Source organism: Sorex araneus, chromosome 4 (assembly GCF_027595985.1).
Source record: "Sorex araneus isolate mSorAra2 chromosome 4, mSorAra2.pri, whole genome shotgun sequence".
Taxonomy (NCBI): domain Eukaryota; kingdom Metazoa; phylum Chordata; class Mammalia; order Eulipotyphla; family Soricidae; genus Sorex; species Sorex araneus.
This window is the reverse complement of record NC_073305.1, coordinates 72,822,928-72,849,829: the sequence shown is the minus strand read 5'-3', so window position 1 is coordinate 72,849,829 and position 26,902 is coordinate 72,822,928. Positions and strand designations below refer to the sequence as shown.

Genomic DNA, 26,902 nt, shown 5'->3' with positions numbered 1-26,902 from the left:
GACACTATCTCAGGAGAAAACAGTTTATTATTGTTCAAACAATGTAACACTTTATACACACAGGGGAACTTTGCTCTGACATTGATGTAAATTCCCTTTGCAATCAGATTGTTTAGAATCTAAACCTTTTCAACACTCTAAACATTTCCTTAGAATGTTCCTAAAAATGTCATGTTTCCAGTGCCAGAGAGATAGTAAGAAGCTTTCCTTGCCCACAGCTAACCCCTGTTTGACCCCCGGCATTGATATGTTCTCCTGAGCACTGCCAGGAGTGATCCCTGAGCGCAGAGCCAGGAGTCAGCCCTGAGTACCGCCGGGTGTGGCCCAACCTGCCCTTCCCCACTCCCAGAATGTCTCCAGCCCTGTCCCTTGGTGCTGCCTAGAGAAGTGGGCCTGAAACCTAACCCTAGAGTAAGAGAGCCTGGGCATTCAGGCCTGGTCAGGACTAAAGTGAAATGGGCCTGAGAGACAACTCAAAGGGCTGCAGCACACGTGCTTCACATGTGGGAGACCTGGTTTGATCTCCAGGACTGTCTGGTTCCCCAGAGCACCAAGCTGGAAGTCACCCCTGAACACTGTCATGGAGTGACCCCCAAACAAAAGCATGCAAAGTGGATGGGGTTAGAGCCCTTGGTCACTAGGTACAGAGAAATCAAGGGCAGTCCTTGCAGTGGACTCTGGGCTTCGGGACGCTGCTCAGAAACACGCTGGCGGTGGAGGCTTGGGCATGTCCTCCAAGGGCCCGAGGTCCAGGGGAAGGCGGCCAGAGCTCCTGCCATCCACACCGCCTGCATACACAGAGGACTTTAAAGCAATCAAGTTTCATTTGCATATTTTTTGTTATGTGAACATATAAATCCTGCACATACATAAAAAAACAATGCCTTTACATTTCTAAATACAAAACTTAACAGAAGGAGCCCGGGCCCAGGTGTTGGGTGTCAGAGCACTCGGGTCCTGGGGTGGTGGCGCTGCATGGTTCTCGCTGGGCCGCGTCCTGGCCTCAGCTCAGGCCTGGGGCCCCTGGGACAGCCATCCTGGAAACCTCCACGGCCTCAGACCAGGAAGCCAGCTGATTTAGAAATAGAACAAACTCGCTGCTTAAATACCTTTATTATTTTTTAAAAATTATTTGGACATTGATAGCTCTGCAAAATACTTTTTCCATCCCAAACCCTCAAACCCTTTCCACATGTCCTCCCTAAACAAACAAAATATTTATACTTTGTGTCCATTTGAATCTAATTTTTAAAAACATAGAAGATTCAAAATCAAATATTTCTCTTTCCCAGAACTCGTTAGTAATTTTAAACCACAATGCAACATACTTAATGGTATATTTAAAAAAAATTAGCTTATCAGACTATTTATGAGGAGGGAAAAAAAAAATCAGTTCAAGGCCTTAGAGAGAATAGAAATTCCCTGTTTCTGGAAGCAAAAGACACTGAAAATCCCCTTTGCTCCCCTGGAGTTTGATTCCAACGAGACCAACAGAACCAGCACAGAGTGAAGAGCCTCTGAGTCTAGCGACTATTGGGCTGTGGCTGAGACGCCGGAGGGGCAGACAGGGAGGGAAGGAGCACTCCAGCATGGAGGAGACGAGTCTGCGAGTGCAGAATGGAAGCTCCCAGGCAGGCGGAAGCATAGCCACGTCCCTCGGACCCCACCTCTCAGCACACTGGTTTCAGGTGGAGGAAGACAGTGAAGACGCCTGTCATCTGCACTCACTTCCCAACTATGAATGCAAGAGTCAACCGAGAATATTGCACATAGTACCAAGAGGCATGTAAACCACTGATAATGTTCAGGAAAAAGTAACTGCAGACAGAGATGGTCCCTGAAGTCCCTTCGGGAACTGAAAGAGCAGGATCCTTAGGGAGTCAGAAGAGGTGGAAAATCATCCCTTCCCTGTCCTCAATGGACAAGCTGCTCACATGAGCAAAACATCCCAGATGTGTCCAAAAGGTCAAACCAGGGCCCCTACTTCACTGTCTCCAACACAACTGCTAAAGAGGAAGAAATCCTCCAGCAGAGCCTGGCCTCTCTGACGAGGTGATCCACAGGAGTCTGCAAACATCTCCCCCTGCTTACTCACTCCACCACCTCTCAGACCCACACCGATGAGACCCAACAGCTCAGGGGTGGGGTGTGATTGCACCCCTCGGCATGCTGAGTGGAGCCTGAGTCCTCCAGGAGTCTGCGAGAGGCAGACCTCCCCAGCACGCACAAAGAACTGAGTTGAAATCAAAGAGCACAGGCCACCGGAGAAAGGAACCCGGGGGGCTGGAGAGTTCAAGGGGCCGGGCGTATACTCGCATGCTGGAGGCAGCACATGGCCTCTCGAGCGCCACCAGGACCCATCCCCAAACATGGGGCTGAGGGTAGCCCCTGAGTACCACCAGGTGGAACTGCCTCTCCCACCCTCCAAGAAAGGAAAAAAAAAAACAGCAGCCCAGATCCACACTCTGACGTGACACGTCTGCTTGAGCGAAGCTCAGGAGCAGGACCTCTCTGTGAGTAAGCCATGAGCCGGGTTCCACCTGAGCTGGCCATTCTAGTGCCTTTGAGTAGTAAAATTAAAAAAATTATTTCTGACTCATCTCTGGGAAAGGATACGAATCACTCTTCTACTTAAGTTTCTGGAGCAATTTTTTTTAGTGGTCCAAGGCTCTGGTCTTTTGCAGAGGTAAGCGTCAGGACAGTTCACCTTAGATGTTCTATGAACACCTTCCCCGATACTTCTCCTTTGTCTCCCCTGACATTCAAGCTCAGTAACATACAGTACGTATGCCATTAAATGGAGAATCCTATTTTCAGAATTAAAAAAAAACCGCCCACTGCACAGCTAGAGAGAAGGGCTTTGTGTTTTCTTATTATTGCCCATGGAGATGCAATGTTCAGTTCCTTTAGCTCCTGTGGACCATAATGCTCTCGCTTTTAAAGCTTTCCTCTTTGTATTCTGAGTAAGTCTATAAACCACCAACAATGCCACAATGCCACTCCCTCCAAAGGCCCTGCCCACCTCTCCATGTCTATGGGCTATAATGGATGCCAACCCAAGATTTTTAAACATTTGATAACCAAATCAAACACACACACAAACACACATACACACACAGAGGTGTGCGCGCGCACACACACACACACACACACACACACACACACACACACACACACTTTGGCACGTGAGCCTCGAGTTACTTGAGTGCGTTCATGTTCCCACCCATCCCCATCCCACATTTCCGATTCACTTTTTTTTGAACTAGGGCCCCTTCTGCCCTGTGGAGAAGGTGGCCACGAAGCACTGCTGTTTTGAGTAGCAAAAGGAGGTACAAATGCTAAACAGGCCCCAAAAAGAATTCCCCTGTTTAGCACTATTAATTTATGCAATGCTGAAAAACTTTTGTACCAGGATGACTTGTTTCAAACTGCTGGTTGATTAAATATATATATATATACATATAGATATAAGGTATAAAAATTACTAAGTCAACATTTGCTGTTTTCAATGTGAAAACGTTAAAATGTAATTCTGAATAATTGTGCATTTGCCATAGGGTCCTTGCTAAAGGGACCATAAAAATAATTTTGTAATAAAAAAACCTCTTTTTCTTTTAAAGTTTAGTATTGCCCTCAAGTTCAAAAGTTTAGAGCAAACGTGCTGAGTGAGCAGGACTGGACACTGTTCCACCAGGGATCCGGAAGCCTCAAGTGTGGTGATCCCTGTTGGCAGGCCTGGGACCCCAAGGGCATGGACCAGCTCAGTGTTGTTATTGCAGGGCAGGGAAGGACCAGCTGACCCACCCACAGCAGCCTCCGTCTCACGCCTCACTGGGAGATGCTACTGCAGCTCGACACCTCCCCGCACAAATCGCTGAGGGGCGCACGGGTGCCGGGGCTCTGCCTTCTCTGGAGCTACCAGACTAAGCAACCGGGGAAGGGGAGGGAGGAAGCAGAGGACAAGGGAAAAAGGGGCGGCCTGGGTGGGGGGTTCTGAGCACCAAGGCTGCGGGGGAAGGAAGGAAGGGTAGGGGCTGACCTCCTACTTGGCTAAGGGCAGGGATGGAAGAAGAAATGGGCATTTCAGTGACACAGAAGTTAGCTGTGCAGGAAGGAAAAGTGCATTTAAGGTAGCTTAAAAACAGATTAAGACCAAACTGCCACAGAGAGAGGAAGAACAGAGACCGCTCCCTCCGCCTGTCCCGCTGGCCGGCCACGCTCCTGGGATTCTGTGGTTAACATTCATGCTTTCCGACGCGAGTCTGCTCAGGAAGAAACAGGAACACGGTTCTCCTGGTTCTGGCAGGTACACAATTTTTTCTTGGCAAAGTTCTTTTTTGCCAAGTTCAGTTCTATTTGGTTGCTGCTCTGAGCCGCTGTCACCGGAATTCATAGATGGGTGCGCTGTGCTCAGGAACGTGGGTCAGGTTGAGCGACTGATACCTGCAGTGGAGGGAAGGAGATGGAGGAAGCCTGAGAATGGGACAGAAGATGGCCAACGAACAAGCCTCCCGTCCCACACCCCACTGAGCACCTGAGGAAGAAAAGGTGCCTCAGATTTCTTCGAGTGAATCTAGTTTTATTTTTTCCCTTCGGCGAATCTACCCAAATGCTACCTGAGGTGATTAGTCCCGGGGCTCACACAGTGAGCACTGTGGGAGTCCCAGGAGAGGCAGACCCTCACTCAGCTTCTTCCTCCCACCCCACCCCATCACCAACCACTGCACCACGCAAGTGGCAACTCCCTGAGGGCTGTGGAAGTGGCTCAGGGGTAAAGCGTGGGCCTTGCACATGTGAGTTCTGGTTCTAGTCCCAGCATCACAAAAGACAAAAAAAAAATCCTAGGTTGTCAGCGTTTTAGAACTTCACAGGCAACACAGAACACAGGCATAGATATCCCAATTAAATTCTCACAGAAGCCAAAGGGAAAAAAAGGATAGAACTTCACAGCTAACCTAAAAAAAAAAGTTACTGTTGACTTTTCTCACTTCCTTAGACAAGGCTATAGAAATGGAAAACACTAGCAAATTCGAAGGTGTCTTGTGTGCTCACCCATCCCCCTGCCCCTCCCCATCAGCTGGTTCGAGGAGTTGCATCCACACACAGGATGAGGACCCGTAGGCCTGTGAGGGCAATGGCCTGCATGCACACTCTCCCCTTGTCTCAGAGAAGTGAGGAAGAGTATGCTGAGAAAAAAGCGGTTTATTTCTGACCGTCCCACCCTCAAATTTTATATATATATACATATATATATAAAATTTGATATATATATAAATCAAACCCAAGAAACAGCACATCGTAACCACAGGGATAGCTACACAGACAGACATGAAAGCGTGTATTGGGGAAGAGGTTCGGAAAGTGGAAGAACTGGGGTCCTTGTCACTGCTGAGACAGAGCTAAATGAGGCTTCTCCTGTGGGAAAGAGTTGGGGTGGCTCTCAGAAAGTACATACAGGACATGCCTGGACCCAGCAATTCCACTCCTAGTATGACCAAATGAACTGAAAACAGGAAAGCAAGAAAATTAGTCACAAAAGCCAACACAAATATCCCTCACCTGATTAAAGGATTTAAGAAAAATGTGGAATACATACATATATATATATCACTATCACTATCATCCCATTGCTCATCAATTTTCTCGAGTGGGCACCAGTAGTGTCTCCATCATGAGACTTGTTACTGTTTTTGGCATATTGAATACGCCACGGGTAGCTTGCCGTGGTCCGGATTCGATTCCCAGTCAGGGTGTGTATACGTGTGTGTGTGTGTGTGTGTGTGTGTGTGTGTGTGTGTCTATATATATACCCCCTCGAACAAAAAATTATTCTGTAGTATAAATGAATCACTGAAACGTGCCACACCATGGCTGAGCCTTCACAGCATTGTGCTGCCAAGGCCATAAGATGGACTTAATTAAACAGGCAAGTTTATCTCTGGGTAAAGGAGACCAGCATCTGCCTAGAGCTGGGAGGGGACAGGAAGTTGGGGCTGGCAAGTCAAGGGGTGCAGGCTTTCTTGGGGTGATAACAAGGTTCTGAAATTGACTTAAAGGCTGCACCAGTTTTAATGTACTCAAGATGGCTGAATGGAGGCCAGAGCCACAGCGCAGCAGGGAGGGCGCTGGCCTTGCATTCACTCATCCAGGTTCAATCCCTGACACTCCATGGAGCACTGGTAGGAGTGACTCCTGAGGGAAGAGCGAGGGCGACCCTTGAGCACTGCTGGGTGTGGTCCAAAAAACAAAACAAAGCAAAAATAGCTGAAATGTACAGTTTAAATGAATATTAGACTTTAAAAGAAATATTTCACACAGAATGTGAACTACTTCTCAATAAAAGTTGTTATTTAAAAAAAGGATCTGAAACATTTTTTAAACTCATCTGAAGACAGACCACTGCTGAAACTCTGAAGCTGGGGATGGGCAGAGCAGAGACGGCCTTGAGCTGCAGGGCTTTATGCAGAAATCATTTGAGCTGATGAACCAGCAATCAGAGCCGAAGCATGGTACCATCACGAGTCACCGATGTGTGGAAAATTAGAAATGAAACCATGTGCATGTCTACATTCAGAGAGGAAATCAGATCTTCCAAGGTAGGGTTTACCCTTCAAGTATAGCAAGGCACTTTTTAAAAAAAGCAGTAATAGGGGGCTGGAGAGATAGCACAGCGGGTAGGGCGTTTGCCTTGCACGCAGCCGACCCGGGTTCAAATCCCAGCATCCCATATGGTCCCCTGAGCACGGCCAGGGATAATTCCTGAGTGCAGAGCCAGGAGTAACCCCTGTGCATTGCCAGGTGTGACCCAAAAAGCAAAAAAAAAAAAAAAGCAGTAATAAAGCCAGAGCGATAGTACACAAGCCTCACACTCGGCCAACATGGGTTGAATCCTGGGTACCACGTATGGTCCCCTAAACCTGCCAGGAGTAATCCCAGAATGAAGAGTAAGCCCCGAGCACTGCTGGGTGTGGCTCCAAAACTAAAACTCAAACGAAGAAAAAACAAAAAATTATAGCAATAAGCCAGAGAGTTTGCAAAGAGGTGACAAAAACTAGTACTTGAGGTGGCATACAGTTCTACTTGCTTGGCAAAATGGGGCAGGACCCTCTACTCTTAAAGGCCTTTGGGTCACTAGGCTCAAATCTACCACGTGTGGGACCAGCAGAGGCTCCCAAACTATCTGATCTACTTCCCCCTTTCCAGGAAAAACAAAAGACTCAATGCCCCCCCACCCCAATCTATTTTCTTTAGGAGAAGAAAGAGTAGCTCTCCTCCCCTGCTTAAACCCAAAGCTACTACTGCCCCAGAATCATTCCAGTGCCCCCCCCCCCCCAGTACCGCCCATTTTGGTCCTAGGGGCACAGAGAAGGAGCAGAACCACAAATGATAAGACTGCCGACAGCAAACTTCACACTATCCACAGCTGGATGCCACATTTCAGTTACTGACTCAACCTGGAAGGAATAAATACAAACTCAGCAAGGCAGAGATAAACACTGCGGAAGCCACACCACAACCTGAAATAATTTAAGTGATGATTCTTCCATCTGATTCCTTCATTTCTATCTCCAGCCCTTATTAAGAGCATTGAGATCATTCAAAGAGGCCCCCAGCGTGCAAACAAAGCATGAAACCTTTGCGGCAGCTGGACAGGTTTCCTTCTGGACTGGGAGAGTGGGGAGAGTGGAGGCAGCCAGCCCTGCGGTCCATGCTTCCTTACCATTCTGAACTCCGATGGTAATAGTAGCCCTCTATGGAGGCTGCCGACTTCTGGAAGCAGATGTAGTAGAAGCCGGCAAAGGAAGCACCACTGATGTCTTTGATTGTGTGGTCAGGGACCAGGAACTGCTCCTGCACAGAGATGGGGAGGTCAGGGAAGTGGAGTGTGCTCCAGCTACCCCCGGGGCTTCCTGTCAGCCCTCGGGCAGTTGTGAGGTCCTAACTCACTGGGTGATGGTAATGTCTGCCTGACTCACACACGGGGCCGCCGAGTCTTCTGCGGACTAACAGGGCCAACGTTGTGTTCTCACTAGGATCAGTAACTAAGAGGAGGTACCAGGGTCCGAATAACTCAACAACCACCCATGAACCTGCCTCCCTGCCTTTCAGGGCTCACAGCCAGGAAACTTCTATCCCACTCCAGGGACTGTCACTGGGAGTCCTGAAGACCCTGAGAGTGGCAGGTAACTCACTGGCCTGTGGGCCAATCAACACCAGCAGGCCTCAGTGTCCCCTCCAACAGTCCCACACTTATCACAGCAAACAGCACATTACTGTCTTTCTTAGGCACCTTGTGGGAGAGGCAAGTTTGTTATCTCTGGCTAGAGCCAGGAGCTGAGAAAGCTGCATTCTGGTATCTGCTCTCTCGGGGAGACGGGGTAGAGGCCCGAAGGTCCAACAGGTCTACGAAAAGTTCACAGAAAGTCATCCTGAGACATTCTTTGGAGACACTGTCCCTCCCCATCTCTGGAAAACTGTGGTTTTGAAAACTAGACACTTAACATAGCCTCACTGGGTGGTCACTCCTGAGAGCAGAGCTCACCTCACTCTCTGCACCTGGTACCTACCGAGGGACTGCCTCCACCCCCAAATGATTAGCTGTACAAAACAAAGGCTCGGATGAGAGCCCTAAAGAGTTGGCATGAGAGCTGGCAAGGTTTCAAGATAAAACCATTCTCTCTAGGGGGGTCTGGCACGGGGAGGGAAGAAGTGGGTCTGTGTTCACAAAGTGACTCATCACAGTGCTACTGCTCCTGCGCCTGATGCTCGAGACCACAGCACAGCCACACGTCGCTGCTGAAGGAAGGTGCACACAGGCAGCGTCAAGGGCCAGCCACATGGAGCCACCGGGCGCTGGTGAGTGGAAACCTAAATTCCATTCTCAGTCTCTCATTTCCTGTGCTGGAGGGACTGGAAGCCCAGGGCCAGGGCCCGGAGTCATTTCCGGGGCATTTCACACCACAGCAATGCGCAGGGGATGACTACAGTCGGAGGGACCAGCTTTTCCCTAAAGCCACGGAACTCGGGAGATGACTCAACCTGGAGGGGCAAAAGGCTTCTTGGCAGAAGAAAGGAAAGGAAAAAGACAGGAACAATGGTAGCAGAGGGTGCTGGGCAAACCTCCGCACCAATTCATTGGCTAGCCACGCCAGAATTTAACCAAAGAGTGAGCTGCCGGGGCCTAAGTAGTTCCCAGTGGGGCTCTGTCTGCTTTTCACATGTGTGTAAAGACAACACAACCACGGGGACCGGCTGGGACTGGGGACGCTACAGGGGCTGGCACAGCCAGAGAGCGACTGGGGCCCAACCTTACCTTCCACCTCATGAAGACATAATCCCCATTCTTCAGTTCCTCGTAATCAAAGTCATCTGAATTAAATGATTTTGCATACTGATAAAAAGCCAGAAATTTTCCCTGGAAGTAAGAAAACAAGAGTATCCACAGCACATGAGAGCCGAGCAGTAGCAGTTCACGTCCCAAACACCCTCCGCGAACGGACTGCTATGGTGATAGCTCGAAATGGCCACTAAGGACAAGAAACGAATGCAGAAAGCAGATAAAGGGACATACATGGTAACCTTTCAGTACTTGTATTGCAAACCATAATGCCCAGAAGGGGGGAGGGAGAGAAGAAGAGAAGGAAAGAAAGGGAGGGACAGGGAGAGGGAGGGAGAGAGAGAGGGAGGGACAGAGGGAGGGGAGAGAGGGGGGGAAAGGGAAGGAGGAAAAGAGAGAGAGAGGGAGGGAGGGAGGGACGGAGGGACGGGATAGAGAGAGAAAGAGTGAGAGGGAGGAGAGGGAGGGAGGAAGAGAGAGGGGGGAGGAGGAAGTACCTGCCATAGAGGCAGACTTGGTGGGGAGGTGGGGAGTTGGCCGGAGGGAAACTGGGACACTGGTGATGGGAAACATACACTGGCGAGGGGACAGGTGTTGGAACATTGTATGACTGAAATCCAATCATGAACAACTTTGTAACTGTAACTGAGGGTGATTCAATTAAAAAAAAAAAATTAAACAAACCCCCCTCTGCACACAGGTGCAGTGGCCTTGTCACAGGCAGGGACGTGGTGGAGACTGGTCTTAGAGTCCAGGGCAGTGAAGACTGGCTTAGAGTCTGCTCATGCCTAGCAAAGTCAGACCTGATCTCTGGGACAGGTGCTGGGCTCATGGGATGCGTAAGCTATCAGTGACCTGAGGGACAGGATGGGATGAATGTAATTCTAGGGGCTTTTTCCAGAACAACTTCACATACACAGAGCCAAGATCAATTATATTTCTGCTAGTGAATTAATTGTAGCCAAAATAAATAAATAAATAAATAAATAAAATACAATAAAGGCATGTAGGATAAGCTAGAACTTTGTGTCAAAGTGCAGGGGGTCCGAGGACACAATATGGTGAAGCAGAAACTGGTGACAGGTATAAAATGGTTCAGTCTACTAATCAAAAGGGACCACGTGCAGGTCATGGAACTGGATCATGTTAAAAAAAAACGAGATCCAGGAAAAGCTCATCACACACGAGGCGTTAGGCACTGCCTCTAAGATGACTGTCTCCTTTTGTCTTCTTCCCCCCCAAATTTTATAATAAATTTGTTAATTTTGTAAAAAAAAATTAAGATACAGAGAGATATTAAGTTAGATGATTTGGGGGCTGGAGTGATAGCACAGCGGGTAGGGCATTTGCCTTGCATGCGGCTGACCCAGGTTCGATTCCCAGCATCCCATATGGTCCCCTGAGCACCGCCAGGAGTAATTCCTGAGTGCATGAGCCAGGAGAAACCCCTGTGCATTGCCAGGTGTGACCCAAAAAGCAAAAAAAAAAAAAAAAAGTAAGTTAAATGATTTGTCACATAATACTCTTCTAAGTAGACTAAGTTGACCAATTCTTTCTTGACTACAGTACCACCAATGCTGGATGTGACCACTAAGTGTTTTAGGCTTAATCAGTGAATTGCCCCTTTCCCTCCTCCCAGAGAAACTTACAGTGCTCTTGCGAGCATCCCTAATCCCCTGAGTTTATCTTTAAACTTTCCTTTGTGTTTTACCTCTCATTGCTACATTCCCCAAGTCAGTTTTGGTTGCTTGTAAGTCAAAACTTCTGGTGATTCTGGACTTTGTATTTGTAGTGAATTACTTGCTTTCTATTTCCCCTATAACTTTTCATATTTTACTACAGAGAAATGTTCTTTGCTTAACCAAAGAAAGACCGTTAATGCTATGCTCCTAATATTTGGCAGCTGGTTGACTCTGAAATATATCTATGATGGATGGGCACCCATCATAATTACTTGACTCAGGTTTCGGTTGCCATAGATCCTAACACCCCACAAAGGGAGGTCCCACTGTAGTACTGGGATGCATCTGGGGCCAATGGCAAAGCAACCCCAGCATCGAAATGGAACAGTCTAGAAGGCATAAAAGCACGGTCTTGATGCAAGCTGTTATGATTTAAGAGACAGAACTCCCATGGGGAAAGACAAGCTGAACTGGCCTGAGCTCCTAGTCTGGAATTTATGGTAAAAGTCTTGCTTGCCCTCGAGAACTAAATTTTGGAATCTCTATCTCTTACTGTGTTTATCCAAGTAACTGCAAGTATTAATAAGAAGAAAACTTAATCGTTTAATATGTACAACTATAAGGAAAGAGAAAAGCAAGATAGATGTCCCTGGGAGACAGGGTGTCACCTTGAGTTATTCCCCCCAAAGAACTGTATCAGCCAAAACACTTTACCCATGTAACTGATCAATCACACCCATGTGCAGTCCTATGCCTCGAAGCCCCTCAGATGTTCTATGAGCATGCTAATAGTTCTGCATTAAATGGGCCATTTTGACCATCAGTCTGTGGTCCCCCATCTCTTGGTTCCTGGGGAGACCTAGAGAGGAAGCTCTCAGCCACTGAAAGCAAGTGTTACACACCCACAGTTTGAACTCACACACCACAATACCAATTTTACTTTGTTTTGTTTTTGTTTTTAGGCCACATCTGGCTGTGCTCAGGACTTACTTCTGGCTAAAGGATTAACCCTAGCGAGCTCAGGGACCATATGGGGTGCTGGGGCTCAAACCTGGGTTGGCTGCATGCAAGGTAAGCACCCAATCAGCTTTGGCCCCATAACACCAACTATAAACACTAAGAAGATGAGGTGGAATTTCACATCCAATTCTTTTTGCAAAGGAATGATGACAGCTGGGTGAGGCCTGTTAGATTCAGAGTCCCTGCAACACAGAGGCACCAGAGAGTCCCGTATGGGGTCTGGCCCAGCCTTGGGAGTGTTGGACGCTGCAGAGGAAGCCAGCACTGCAGGAAAAGATGCTATATGGGCTCCCTCCCTCATTCCACCACACCTCTTGGGCCAGTGCTAACAGGGCTTTTATGGTTGTTGGGTAACTAAAAACCCGCAAAGGCTGGCATCCCAGAGAGTCTCCAGGGCTCCAGTGAAAGTCCACAGAAGAGTTACTTGCTGCTTTCCAGGTACTTAATGGGCAGCCAACCTTGCCTAAAACTGGGCTTTCACTGGACCTCAAAGAACTTACATTTCTGTAGGACTAATTTGAAGTGGAAATCAAATTTGAATAGGAAATAGATCTTTCTCCCTGGGACCATCCAGGAGAGGAAGGAGCCATCTCATGTGGTGGGGCACTGTGTGGGAAAGGCCTGCCCCGAGCAGGGATGGTTCCGGGAGCCCGGGCCCTGCCTCTGGCACCACACCACGCAGACCATCAGGCGCCCCAGCCTTTTGGATACTTGAATCTTGTTCTTCATATATACACAATTGATCATATAATTTTACTGTCGATTTGCTGTAAATTCAACATGTAGCTTTCAATAAAGCTTTCTGAAAGCTTGTTTGTATTAATTGAAATAGCATTTGAGAGGTTCTTTTCCTAACACAAGTAAGAACCATTAATAATCAAAGCAGTTATTTTGTGAAATTGAAGCTGAGACAAGGGTCTGTAGTCTGAACCTCTCTAGGCCGCTGAGGCAGAATCAGGACCCGGCATCATCAGTCAGGAGTGAGTACCTAATAGGAAGAATGAGGAGTTCCAGAATCTTCCTTACCAACAGATTCACTTCTGGCTGGTTTAGTGGGTGTAATCACGTTGTACTTTCACAATGTGGAATAAAAATCCATTATCTCCATGATCAATCAACTGAGACAAAAGGCTATTATTATAGGCTGATAAATACATTTTTGAAGACACGAGACTTGCGTGTCAGATCTAGAGAAATCGTATAGAGGGCAAGATGCTCCTTGCATGCAGCCGACCAGGGTTTGAATCCCCAGCAGCATCTATGGTTGCTTCAGTACCACCAAGGGTCATTCATAGTCCCTAATAAGCACTGCAGGGTGGGGCTCAAAAATACAAACAAACAAACAAAAAAAAAAAACTGGTGTTGCCACCAATAAAAAGAATCAGAACAACTGAAATTAGTTGGACGTAGTCATTGTGGGTGAATGAGAAGTCTGCTCTGCCTGACCTGACACTCAGCAGGGTGTGAAGAGACCAATCTTTTGAGGAACATTCTGAGGGTACTGAAGATTGTGCCACTTTAAACAGGAGCTCAGACAAGAAGCAAAACTGCAGTTCAGCCCACATAGAGAAGCCAAGAGGAGGAACAAGTTTAGAGAAACTATCCTCACTTCATGCCAACCCTAAATAAACTCAGAGGCCATTTACTGTCTGACTCTCAGGTCACCCCAAGTACAGGTTAGAAAGGACTTGTGGCTTGGAGATGAAAGAACAGGTAGAAAGGGCAAGAAATAGTGATAAGATCCCGAGAGAAGTCCCTCAACTCTCCAACTCTGTCCCCAGTGGCCCAAAAGCTCACTTACCCAGGGGGCCGGAGAGAGTATAGACAGTAAGACACCTGCCTTGCACATAGCTGACCTGGGATCAATCCTTGGCATCACCTAAGGTCCCCCAAGCCCTATAAGAAGTGATCCTTAAGTGCACAGCCAAGAGTAAGCCTCGAGCACTGCCAGGTGTGGCCCAAATTCCAAAAAAAAAAAGAGGAACATTTACTTACCCAGTGTTTCCGATCAACATCTTCATCAGCATCCCACTTCCGAGTTAAGAAGGGGTGTTTTTTGCTGATTATTTCTCCTTCAAAGAAGGTCGTAAGCGTTGGATACTCCTACGGTAAAAACCCAAATATTAAAACATGATGAAGAAAAGAAGTTTCCATTTTCTACAAACAAACCATCAGTCTTTAACTTCTTCCCAGTTAATCCTTAGATCAAAAGCCATGACGATGAGGGAAAAACAAGTTCTAACATGTGTGAATCTGTATCTGTACCCTCATGGTGATTCACTAATTACAGAATTAAAAAAAAAAAAAGCCATGACGCTGGTAATCAACAATCCAAACCAGCGATTTGCCGAGAGCTCAGGAGCTGAGACAACTGCTCAGCACCGTAGGATCTCTTGGACTCTGGGGACTCTACAAACAGCAGAGAATCTCTGGCTTTCATCTCAAGATAAAAAACCCGGGCCCTTTCACCACCAGTAAATTCAGAATACTCCAGCACAGAAACAGACGGTGACTTAGTAGATACTGCTTTCTAAGGAAACATCCAAAGAGGCTCCAAAGTGCCTCGCTCACGGCTCAGTCTTCCTCAGACTACTTCGCTCCACTTTCGCCTTCTCACTTTACCCTTCATATCAATTTGGTCAAGTGTCCAGGAATGTGAATTTATTTCTTGGTGAAATACAGATAAGTTAGTGGTACATTTAATATCTCATATGATCAAGACCAATTTATACTAGAGAAAAATATATGGGGGCTGGAGTGATAAAACAGGAGGCACTTGCCTTGCGTGTGACCAACCTGAGTTGGATCCCCGGCACCCCTATGATCCTGAGTACTGCCAGGAGTAATTCTTGGGTGCAGAGCCAGGAGTAAGACCTGGGCATCGCTAAATATGGCCCAAAAACCAAAATAAATTAAAAAATTGAAAAGGTATACAAATAAAATCTGCAGTAGAAAATTATAACCATAAAAAATACCACTGGGGGCAAAAATTAGCTGTCTACTATTTGGATGGTTACAGTTGCTGCTAATGTATTTATTTGTTCATTTGCTAATAAAAGAGACAGCAATGATTTGGGGAAAAATTAAAATTTTTTTTTTCTTTTTGTGGCACACCCAGCGATGCTCAGGGGTTACTCCTAGCTTTGCACTCAGGAATTACTCCTGGCAGTGCTTGGGGGACCATATGGGATGCCGGGGATCAAACTTGGGTCGGCCGCGTGCAAGGCAAACGCCCTACCCGCTGTGCTATCGCCGATTTGGGGAAAAAATTAACCAAAGAGAAAGTTAACACTGTAAAAAGTATGTCATCTCTTTGCAAGTGTTAAAACTGACTAAGCAATCCAAGAAATAACCGACTAACTGATCCCGCCCAGGATGCCAAGCCTCTGGAATCAGGAAGGGTAGTGACGATGGCCAGGCTGAGCAGATCACGGACTACAGTGGTAATTCTGGGGACAGGGAGGGCTCATTTTCTTCTTCAGACCCATGCATCTCTTACCCTGCACAAAATATCTACGTGTTTTAAAAAAATCCATTTGGTGTCTTTGTGACTTCTCTCACTTGGGGACCTTATAGCGTGGATGTTCTGGAGAGATGCTGATTCCTGGGCTCCCAGTTCTCCAGAAGGAACATCAACAGCCCCACTGCAGCCACTGGAGAGGCCACCTCTGCACAGTGCTGGGGCATTTCCTTCTCTTCCAGTGAACTCTAGAATAACAGGTATGTAACACTTCCAAATGCTCAACCGTTTTGCCTCAATACTGCCACTATTTCCTCAGAAGGAAGAATTAGGGTTTACTTCTGGTTCTGTGCTCTGGAGAGTTTGGGGGGCCATATGGGGTGCTGGGGATAGACTCAACCACTGTACTATCTCTCCGGTCCCAGAAAAGAAGAAAATTTTCTTAATGGAAACCCAATTTGGGAGTTGCTTTTTAGGAGAGGTCATACCAGCAATGCTCATGGACCCATGCAGTACCAGGGATGGAACACGGTCCTCCCACATACAACAATGTGCCCCAACTCTTTTGGTTACCTCCATGATCCTGCCCACCCTTCCCCCCTACTCTTTTAAATATGATGCCAGGGACTGAACCTAGAACTTTCCACATGGTATGCTCTATACCACTGGCCTATAACCCTGGCTCTTGGAAAACCAGTTTTTTTTTTTTTTTTGCTTTTTGGGTCACACCCAGCAATGCACAGGGGTCATTCCTGGCTCATGCACTCAGGAATTACCCCTGGCGGTGCTCAGGGGGACCATATGGGATGCTGGGATTCGAACCCGGGTCGGCCGCGTGCAAGGCAAACGCCCTACCCGCTGTGCTATCTCTCCAGCCCCCAGGAAAACCAGTTTTTTGTTTGTTTTTAGGCCATTGTTGGTGGGGTCTGGGGCTACACCTGGCTCCTGGCTCACACCTGCAGTGCTCAGGGCTTCCTCCTGGCTTTGTGCTTAAGGGATCTCTCCTGTTGGGAGCCGGGGGACTATATGGGGTACCAGGGAGCAAGCCTGGCTCAGCTGCGTACAAGACAAGCACCCTGCTCACTGTTCTATCTCTCTGACCACCGGAAATCCATTTTTTAAGATATAAAATACTAACTGATCTAGGAAAGATGACTAAGGCAAAAAATTGTCCCGGGGACAGAGCAAGAGTATAGTGGGTAGGGCGCTTGCCTTCATGTGGCTGACAGGGTTCAATCCCCAGCACCCCATACAGTCTCCCAAGCACCACCAGAAGTTATTCCTCATAAACAAAAAAGCAGGGGCTGGAGCGATAGCACAGTGGGTAGTGCACGCGGCCAACCCAGGTTCGAATCCCAGCATCCCATATGGTCCCCTGAGCACCACCAGGAGTAACTCCTGAGTGTAGAACCAGGAGTAACTCCTGTGCATCGCTGGGTGTGACCCAAAAAGCAAAAAAAAAAAAAAAAAAGCAAATAACAAACAAAAGAGTACTATGTAAGTCAGCATCAGACTTAAGAATGATGTGGCAATTAACTTAAGAGTCTCATACATGCAAAGTGAGTGCTCAACCCCTGGGCTACATCCCTGACCCTAAAAGTATCACTGTTGCCTTTTTATTAGGGGGGTGGGGGGCTGTTGGGGATCAAATCAGGGCTTCAGAAATGCAAACCATGCACTCTATCACTGAGCTACATCCCTGGCCTGACTTGAGATTTTAAATTTAAAGCTATTTATATTGATTTTTTTTGAGCTTTGAACCTTACTATTTTTTCCAAAACTGCCACAAGACAAAAAGCCCAAATAATAAAGTGTTCCAAGTACAATACAAAGAATACTTATGGTTCCAATCACTAGTTTCCCTAATGAATTCTTTTTTTTTTTTTTTTTTTTTTTGCTTTTTGGGTCACACCTGGCAATGCATAGGAGTCATTCCTGGCTCATGCACTCAGGAATTATCCCTGGCGGTGCTCAAGGGACCATATGGGATGCTGGGATTCGAACCCGGGTCAGCCGGGTGCAAGACAAACGCCCTACCTGCTGTGCTATCACTCCAGCCCCTCCCTAATGAATTCTTGCATTGACTTTTCTCTAAAAATGTTCCAAGTGATTTTTAGGGTAACTACAAGGCTTCCTCCCAACTCAGGAGTAATTATTTTCCTTTTATGTTTTTGGGTGACATGCAGCAGTGCTCAGGGCTTACTCCTGGCAAGGCTCAGGGATCACTCCTGGTGGTGCCTGGGGGACCGCAGGTGGTTCTAGGGATTGAACCGGGGTTGCTGCGTTAAGGCAAGAGCCTTGATCCCTGTTCTATCTCTCAGTCCCTCTGAGTTAATTTACGTGGAGAAATATAATGAATAGAGTTGCTATATACAAAAGTTACTCCGATGGGGCTGGAGAGATAGCACAGCGGGTAGGGCGTTTGCCTTGCACGCGGCCGACCCGGGTTCAAATCCCAGCATCCCATATGGTCCCCTGAGCACGGCCAGGGGTAATTCCTGAGTGCAGAGCCAGGAGTAACCCCTGTGCATCGCCAGGTGTGACCCAAAAAGCAAAAAAAAAAAAAAAAAAAAGTTACTCCGAAAAAGGTTACCCAAAACAGTTACCATCAAGAGCTCAGGACAGGACCAGGATATTCATGTACTAGAGTGTAGCCTGGTGGCCAGTAATTTACATGTCAAAGAATACAATTCTGGCTGCAGGAGGGGGCAGTACACTCAGCATCACTCCTCAAGGTGTGCCTGAGGCCTAGGCCTCTTAGGGTCGCAGGCAGTTAAGTGACTAGACTGCAGGGCCAAGAGAGCACTTAATGAACTGAGTGGCTCTCACAAAGTCCTCCCCATCCCCCCGCTGTGCTTCCAGGAGCCTGGCAGTCATGCCCACAGACGGCTTCTGATGCTATAGAAGCGCACTGATGGCCATGATCCAGAGACTCACAAATAAATTTCAGAAGAGAGCCACAAGCTGCAGAAATGCCTCAGACCCTAAAGTCACCATCCAGTTAAAAATTTAACTCCAGTACTATCACCTTATTTAAAATTCTTGGGAGCGCGTGGCCACACAACAATCTCATACTCTATACCACTGATGTACCAGGAGTAGCACAGACTGGACAGGATGTAGGGTAGAAGACAACCAACCTCAATTTAAAAAATATTAGCACAGAGGGTTCAACCTCTTTAACACAAGAAAAAGACTAAGTGGATGCTGTGATGTGGAGGGAACCTAGCACATTACCACTGCTAGGCATGAACTGAGTTCTACCAAGTGTGGCCCCAAAACACTTAAATAAACAAAATGCCCAGCCCTGCTGGAGAAGGCACAGTGAGCTGTAGCGCATCAGGTTTTGGCCCATGCACCACATGGTCCCCAAGCACAGGCACTTGCAAAAGCCTCAGCATCACCATGTGTGGCCCCTAAACTGAAAAATAAGCTACTCAACTTCCCCCTCTCCAGGCTTCAGGCTTCCCAGACATGATGGGTAAATGGAAGAGGACTTCTAAACACGCTGTGCCCTGCGTTGGGGCTGGTCACACAGCAGTCTCCTGTGACACTGGCCAGCGTGACCTGTTTCCCTGATTCTATGAGCGAGTCAAGCACAACTCCGAGGGACGCCTCCATACCCATGTCAAGAGCTGAGGGAATACCCAGGCCTCAGAGGGACACCCCTCTCTCTAGGGCTGGCTGGCTCAAAACTGCAAAAGGAATATTACCTGAGATCTATCCTCCACAGTTTTGGGGCTTCATTTCCAGAAGGCACACCAACTTTTGGGGGACCCTCACAAGCAATGCTCAGGGAAGTTGAGGACCACCGGTGATACCTGCCCAAAGGGGCCGGATGGTTCATGCTTGGGGTGGGCAATGAGATGATGCTCTGGCCCAGCGGTGCTGGGGGCCAGGGGTTACCAGGCCCTGCTCAGGCCAGTTCTGGGGCTCAAACCCAGGGCCTTGGCCATGCAAAGCATGCACTCTAACCCTTTGAATCATCTACTTTTTCCCTTTGGGGGTGCACACTTGAGGGTACTTGGGGGACCATGTAGTACTGGGGATCATTCCCAGGGTTCCCGCATGCAATGCGTGTGCTCCAGCCCTTTGAACCATCTCCACTTAGTAGTTACATTTTCATACATGAGAAAGGGTATCATTTTGTTTTGTTAAATTACACATATTATATTTTAACTGCTATAAAGAGAAAAGCAGCAAAAAGGGATAACTGAATTTTATAACTGACAGACATAAAAATCAAAAATTTGTCCTCTTTCTGCATTTTACTAATTAACTGCAATAATCAGTATTAGATCTCAAACTCTGAAGTAATGAAGAGTGACTGGAGTGACAGTGGACAGGGCTCTTGCCTTGCACACAGGTTTGATCACTGGCACCCCATATGGTCCCTCAAGTACCACCAGGAGTGATTCCTGAGTGCAGAGCCAGAAGTCAGCCCTGAGCACTGCCAGGTGAGGCCCCAAACAAACAAGCAAAGTGCATAAAAGTAATGAAGAATCGCACAACACCATGGCAAGGCTAAGAGCAATGGGCTCTGCCCATTCAACAGAGCCGTATGGGAGGTGAACCAGTGCTACGCCGGACTCTTACTGGGGCGAGGCACGGAGGCCAAGGGCTGAAGCGCATGCTTTTAGATCCCTGATAGCATATAACTCCTGAGCACTGTCAGGAGCCAGGGCTAGTGCCTGAACACTGCCAGATATGCCTCACTCATGCCCCCCAAAAAACTTCCACAAAAAGAGGTATTAAAAAGGAATTTTAGGGGCTGGAGCAACAGTACAGTGGGTAGGGCGTTTGCCTTGCACGCAGCCGACCGGGGTTTGATTCCCAGCATCCCATATGGTCCCCTGAGCACCGCCAGGGGTGATTCCTGAGTGCAGAGCCAGGAGTAACCCCTGTGCAATGCCAGGTGTGACCCAAAAAGAAAAAAAAAAAAGAATTCTAGATTCTGATTTTGAGCAGGATTTAAGCAGCTCAGGAAATACATCTGCCTTTTTTTCTCTTTCTTGGCCACACCTGGTGGTGCTCAAGGCCTAGACCTGCTCTGCCTGGGGATCAATCCGGGGTTGGCTACATGCAAGACAAGCGCCCTACCGGCCGTTCTATCTCAGTCCCACAACTGCCTTTTTTTTAAAAAAAAAAAAAAAGCCACTTTAGTGAGGTGACTGATCTTGTTATCAGGCAGACCACTAGGTGTATGGGGTTTGGGGCCGTGTTTGCACGAGGTCAGTCCAGTGCCAAATGGAAGGACTAGCTAAGAGGCGAACTCTGAGTTCTGGCCGAAAGCCTGAGGCCCACCATAAAGGGGAAAGTCTGCACCGGTGCCCAAGTTCACGACTCAGAGGCAGCTGCCCCAGAGGGAGAGCTCGCGGTGCGTAGTCCGCACACTGTTGGAGAATTCTAATCATCTTATCTCTCGGTTTCGGGCTAGGCCTGTCTGGGCTCAGGGCTCATTCCTGGCGCTGTGCTTAGGAATCATTTGTGGCAGGACTCGGGGGACCATATGCGGTGGCTGCAGACAGAACCCTGGTCAGCTGCATGCAAGCAAAAACGCCTTATCTGCTGTACTATCTCTCTGGCCTTATTTTAGGATTTTTAAGTACGACTTACCATTTTGGTGTGGATTCCTATGACCTGAAAAATGGATTTTGGAGATGGTGTGTGTATTTCACGTTATGAATTTTGTTGGCTACCCTATGAAGTTATGTTATTCTGCACTCAATAATGTACTAACATACATTTTAGCTGCCCGATAGTTGAATGTGTCCGATTTACTAGGGTTTTTTTTTAACCACAAAAGTCACTGGTTTGCATCCTTCATTTTGCTATCATTTCCGATCCCTACTTGACTGGGTAAGTTCCTGGAGGTGGTGTCAGAGGAAATTCTCAATCAAGTTTCTAAAGGAGAAGAAGAATGGAAACAGATGGAATCCAGGAAAGCCAAACAATTGTTTCCAGACTGAGGTGACTCGGGGCCTGGTGAGTGCCCTGTCTTTTGGGTCCCCTCACAGCCCACCTCTCGCTCTAGTACTGCTCCTCCCTCCAGGACATGAGATCTTTCAAATCCCCATCTTACAGATGAGAAGCTGAAATGAAGAGAAAGGAAAGGGTAGGGTGAGGTCAGCCGAGTGCCTGGCCTCTGTTCTGAGCAGCATTCCTGAGCCCCACCAGGCCATCGGCCATCAGGCAGTGAGAACTGCAAAGGCTGACAGGACACTTGGCCAGGTCGAGCCTGGACCCTAGGGCAGGGTGAGGCAACCAGTCCTGTCACCTCCTTCCTCTTCCTGTTTACTCGCTGGAGTCAAAAGGATGCTGGATCTTACTTTTTGAATTCCTGAGAATTCTGAGACTCGAGAAGATTTGGAGGAAGGAAAATATAGATATGTAGCATTGTTCAACTAGATGCTGGAAGATCATTTTTCATTGTCCCAGACACTGGCAGGGCTCAAGAACTGAACAGAGTTTAGCTCCTGAACTACTGATGCTTATCTCAGAAATTGTTAAAACTTCAGATGTAGGTGGTAGTTCTAGTCCTATTATTATTTTTCCCTAAGAAGTATTTTTTTTAAGTAAAATAGATTTTATTTGGAGGGTTTTTTGTTTTTGCTTTTTTTTTTTTGGGGTCACACCCGGTGATGCACAGGGGTCACTCCTGGCTCTGCACTCAGGAATCACCCCTGGCGGTGCTCAGGGAACCATATGGGATGCTGGGAATTGAACCCGGGTCGGCCGTGTGCAAGGCAAATGCCCTACCCGCTGTGCTATCGCTCCAGCCCCTGGAGGGTTTTTTGAAGAGAAGAAGGAAGAGAAAGTGGGAGAGAGTGGAGAGTGAGAGAGAGTAATGTGCTCAAGAGAGAACGGGGGCTTCTCCAAGGGCGGAGAGAGCCCCTACACACATCCCAGCATTAGACAGGAAAGCATGAAAGTACAAATCTCAAGATGGGAGATGCGGACGCCACATGTGCTCGGCCACTGCATGTACTCGGTCACCACATGTACTCGGCCATGCGGGCGCAAGCAACACATCGACTCGGGCAGCATATGCGCCAAAAAATGTTAAAAAGAAAATCAATGGTGTCCTCCACACTGTGACATAGCTCTAAACTTTAAAAACCAAGACTTGTGATTCTGCATCCTTTCCAGCAGATCATGTCAGAGCTGCATGTCCTGGGCGGGAGGGAGAGTCGTGGGTCATAGGCTTGGCATGAGGGAGGCCCAAACTCAACCCCTCAGACCTTACGGTCCCTCAAGTGCCTCTGGAATGAGCCCCAAGCACAGAGCCAGGAACAGTCCCAGAGCACTGCTGGGGTGACCCTTCAAAGAAAAAAAAGCTACACAATCTTTGCTCACCGTATAACAACTCTTGGAAACAGAACGCTTCAATCATGCCCGAGAGTTCAAATTGCTGGCTTTGAACTCGCCGAGACCTCGGAGTGCGCCCTCTGTGTGCACATTCCAGCCCCCGGGAATGACTGCTTACCTCAGTAAGGCCTTTAATCTTCAGGTACCCACAGAGGTAGGAGTTCCCTGTGTCCACATGCTGGAAAGAAAGGATACACAGCCTGGTTACAAATGCAGAAATCAGAGGGGGAAAAGTCAGAGTATTTTGGAAACCCATGCCTTGCGGTGAGAAGTGCCTGAGAAGTGGGTGGACAGGCCGCCTGGGGTCAAGGCATGCCTAGTGCCACCCAGGGCTCCCCAGCCATGGACACCTCTGGAGGCTTCCCCATCACATCCTGTCCTCACAAAGCGAAAGGACCCAACCCCCTCTCCCATTCCTTAGCAGATCAGCCCAGTCTCTTTATTTTTTTGGTTTTGGGGCCAGATCCAATGATACTCAGGGCGTCATTTCTAGCTCTGCACTCAGGAATCACTCTCAGTGGCGCTTGGGGGACCATAAGGTACGCCAGGGATTGAATCTGTGTCAGCCACGTGCAAAAGTAAGCACCCTACCTGCTGTCCTATCAAACGCTTGTATTTCTTGACAAAAGAAATCAGGTACAGGGGGAACAGACATAGGATTTTTTTTTTCTTTTTGGGTCATACCTGGTGATGCTCAGGGGTTACTCCTAGCTCTGCACTCAGGAAATACTCCTGTTGGTGCTCAGGGAACCATATGGGATGCTGGGAATCAAACCAGAGTCGGACATCTGCAAGGCAAATGCCCTACCTGCTGTGCTATCACTCCAGCCCCCAGGCATAGTATTTTCGGGTTATTTCTTCTGGGTGCTTAGGGCTTACTCCTGGCTCTGTGCTCTTAGCGGTATTGGGGGGCCCCACAAATAATGCCAGAGTGCCAGAACTCAGGTTGGCCACAAGCAAGCAAGAGTCTGAACCCTTGTACTCTGGCCCGGAAACAGCCACAGGAGATAGTAAAGTTTGGCAACCGCCAACTCCTGGTCTCTGAGGCCCTGCTAGATGCCCACCCAACAACCAATTGCCGGCTTTTTCTGGCTGTCAGGACCCAGATCTCGTTCTGGGACCTACCCTTGGCCCCAGCAGGCCTGGTCAGCCCTGATGAATCTAAGACATATACTTGTCCCCTGTGAGTCAGTTCAGGGGTGACTGACCTAGTTCTGGCCAATTACTGTGCGCATAGTCTCCTGGGTGCTCGAAAGGGCCTGGGTTTTGAAGAGGCTCTTTCTCTTCACCAGCTGGTGTGAGAGGCTGCGGAGAGACACTAGCTAGGAAATGCCCAGGACGGCAGCAGAGAGTGGGAAGGAAGTATCTGAGGAAGCCAATCTGGAACCAAGTCCTGTCCAGACTTCTTGGAGCATGGGTTCCAAACTTCACTCATGTTTGCCCTCATTGGAGTGGCACGGTTACCTGAGGCTGAGAGCAACCTACAGGGTACATCTCACTGCACACGCCCAAGGGGCACATTTCACCTGGGTCTACACATGCTTCTCGGCAGGCAGGGTTTCAGACCCAGAGTAGTTGCATTCACTTACAAAGTAAATGTCTGAAATTAAAGGAAAATAGAGTGCAGTGCTTTAAGATTTGAGTGTTACGCAAGGTTTCTCTTTAAGGAACCAGAAAAGTATTTGGACTCAACTATTTCCAATGACACCATAAATCAAATACTAAAGCAAAGTGCAAAAACTGCAATGAAGTCAGTCAGCCAGATGAGGTCAGCAGCAAAGCAAACGGGCTCCAATGAAGCGAAAGTGCCCCCAGTTCAGGGTGGTGCTGGTGACAAAAATATTCCACGGGCAGACTACCAAGGCAGTTTTAATAGCCACACTATGGCCGTGGCCTTGGATATCTACTGCAGCTGATCCACATGAACATGGTTCGGCAAAGAACTTTTATTTAAAGGACACACTGCTCTATCCTGAGACCTTAAATTTCATATATGCAATTCCCACTAAATTCAATAGTTTGGGGTTTCACAGCTGCTAGAAAGGGTATCAGGTGACAAGGACACTTGCTAATAAGATTAAAAATTGAACTGTAAATTGGCTAACATCTTGCATGGATTATCGCATGCTTGAGAATCAGAATTTCAGCATGGCCACCATTCATTCAGCCATGTGTCGCTCCCATTTTGCTCAAGCTGATCTTGATGTTGGCTTGTGAACCCAAATATGCCACAATGCAAAGGCTCGAACCAAACAATAGGCCAGCAGCTCAAAGAGAAAGAGAAGAAGGTAAATGTTTAGCAAGAAGGTCTCACGGCATAGCTATGTCCAATAGCTGCTCTTTTAAATATTTCTTTCATGGTAACCCTGGCTTTTCCTTTATGCTTGGCTTCCTGAACGGCAGAGAAGAAATAGTCACAGTAACAAGACCCAGTCAGTGTCTCAAATATCTAAAAAAACAAACCAAAAATGGCATTTAAAACACAGAGAGAGAGAGAGAGAGAGAGAGAGAGAGAGAGAGGGAGAGAGAGAGAGAGAAAGAGAGAGAGAGAGAGAATACACATTAAGTATTTTAGATATTCAAATTAAAACCATAATGAAAACCCATTTCATAGTCATTAAAGGAGGCTAAAAGCAAAAGAGGGACAATAGCAAGTGCTGACAAGGATGCGGGGAAACTTACACTTTTATACATTGCTGGTAGAGTAGTAAAATTATGTGATCACTTGAAAAATCAACCTAGGAGTTTCTTAGCTGTGAAACTTGAAGTTACCATGTGATCCAGAAATTCTATTGCTAGGAATTTACCCAGAGAAATAAAGTCACATGTCCACACAAAATGGGGGCTAGAGCGATAGCACAGTGGGGAGAGTGTTTGCCTTGCACTTGGCTAACCCGGGTTCGATTCCCAGCATCCCATATGGTCCCCTGAGCACTGCCAGGAGTAATTCCTGAGTACATGAGCCAGGGAGTAATCCCTTGCAATGCCGGGTGTGACCCCAAAAGGGAAAAAAAAAGCTGGTACATGAATGTTCTGAGCAGTATTATTTATTTATTTATTTATTTTCTTTTTGGGTCACACCTGGCGATGCACAGGGGTTACTCCTGGCTCTGCACTCAGGAATTACCCCTGGCCATGCTCAAGGGACCATATGGGATGCTGGGATTTGAACCCGGGTCGGCCGCGTGCAAGGCAAACGCCCTACCCGCTGTGCTATCTCTCCAGCCCCCTGAGCAGTATTATAATAGTGGTAACAACCCAAATATCTACCAACTCCAATGGACAAACACAATATGGTATAGCCACAGAGTGAATGACGATGCATAAGGAATAAAGAGCTGATACGTGTATAGTATGAACCTGGACACCATGATGTTCAGTGAAAGAAATAAGATAGAAAGGGTCACATAGGATCTGATTCTTATTGATCTGAAATGTTTAAAATAAGCAAATCCTAGAAAAGAAACAAGTGGCTACCTAGGTTGGAGGTAGGTGACAAATACGGGAATGAGAATAACCCCAACATCCAGTGAGGGCAGAGTGCTTGCTCTGCCTGTGTGAGGCCCTGGGTTGATCCCTACAGCACCAGACCACACTCCCCCAAAGAAAACACTCCCAACTGTGGGTACAGTGATAGTTACACAACCCCGTGAATACGAACTCCTGTACTGAACACTGAAAGTGGCTGCATTGTTTTATGAAGGAATTATATTTCCATAATGCTGTTAGATAGAAAAAGGAAATATGAGTTATAAAAGCAGCTGTATTATTCAGAGGCCGGAGCAATAGTACAGCAGGTGGCATGTCTGCCTTGCATGCGGCTGACCTGGGTTCGATCCCCAGCATTTCATATAGTCAGTGCTCTGAGCACCGCCAAGAGTAATTCCTGAGTGCAGAGCCAAGAGTAACCCCTGAGCATCACCAGGTGTGACCCAAAACAAACAAACAAACAAACAAGCAAAAAAACCCTGCTGTATTCTAAGTAGCCTGAATGTAATAAACTAGTACTGGCTGGAAAAACCAGATGACAGAGTA

The 26,902-nt window shown here is 47.5% G+C and overlaps 1 protein-coding gene across 1 annotated transcript in view; it reads right to left on the bottom strand.

The window, feature by feature from the left end:
• Window positions 1–26,902, bottom strand: part of GID4 (GID complex subunit 4 homolog) — a 29,234-nt gene continuing 2,332 nt past the window's right edge. The window contains exons 2-6 of the mRNA XM_055136931.1: window positions 22,986–23,045; window positions 14,035–14,142; window positions 9,314–9,415; window positions 7,721–7,851; window positions 1–4,443 (exon numbers count right to left, since the gene is read on the bottom strand). Coding sequence (XP_054992906.1) covers window positions 4,380–4,443; window positions 7,721–7,851; window positions 9,314–9,415; window positions 14,035–14,142; window positions 22,986–23,045 — 465 coding nt within the window. The 3' untranslated portion in view covers window positions 1–4,379. The remainder of the gene's footprint in view (window positions 4,444–7,720; window positions 7,852–9,313; window positions 9,416–14,034; window positions 14,143–22,985; window positions 23,046–26,902) is intronic.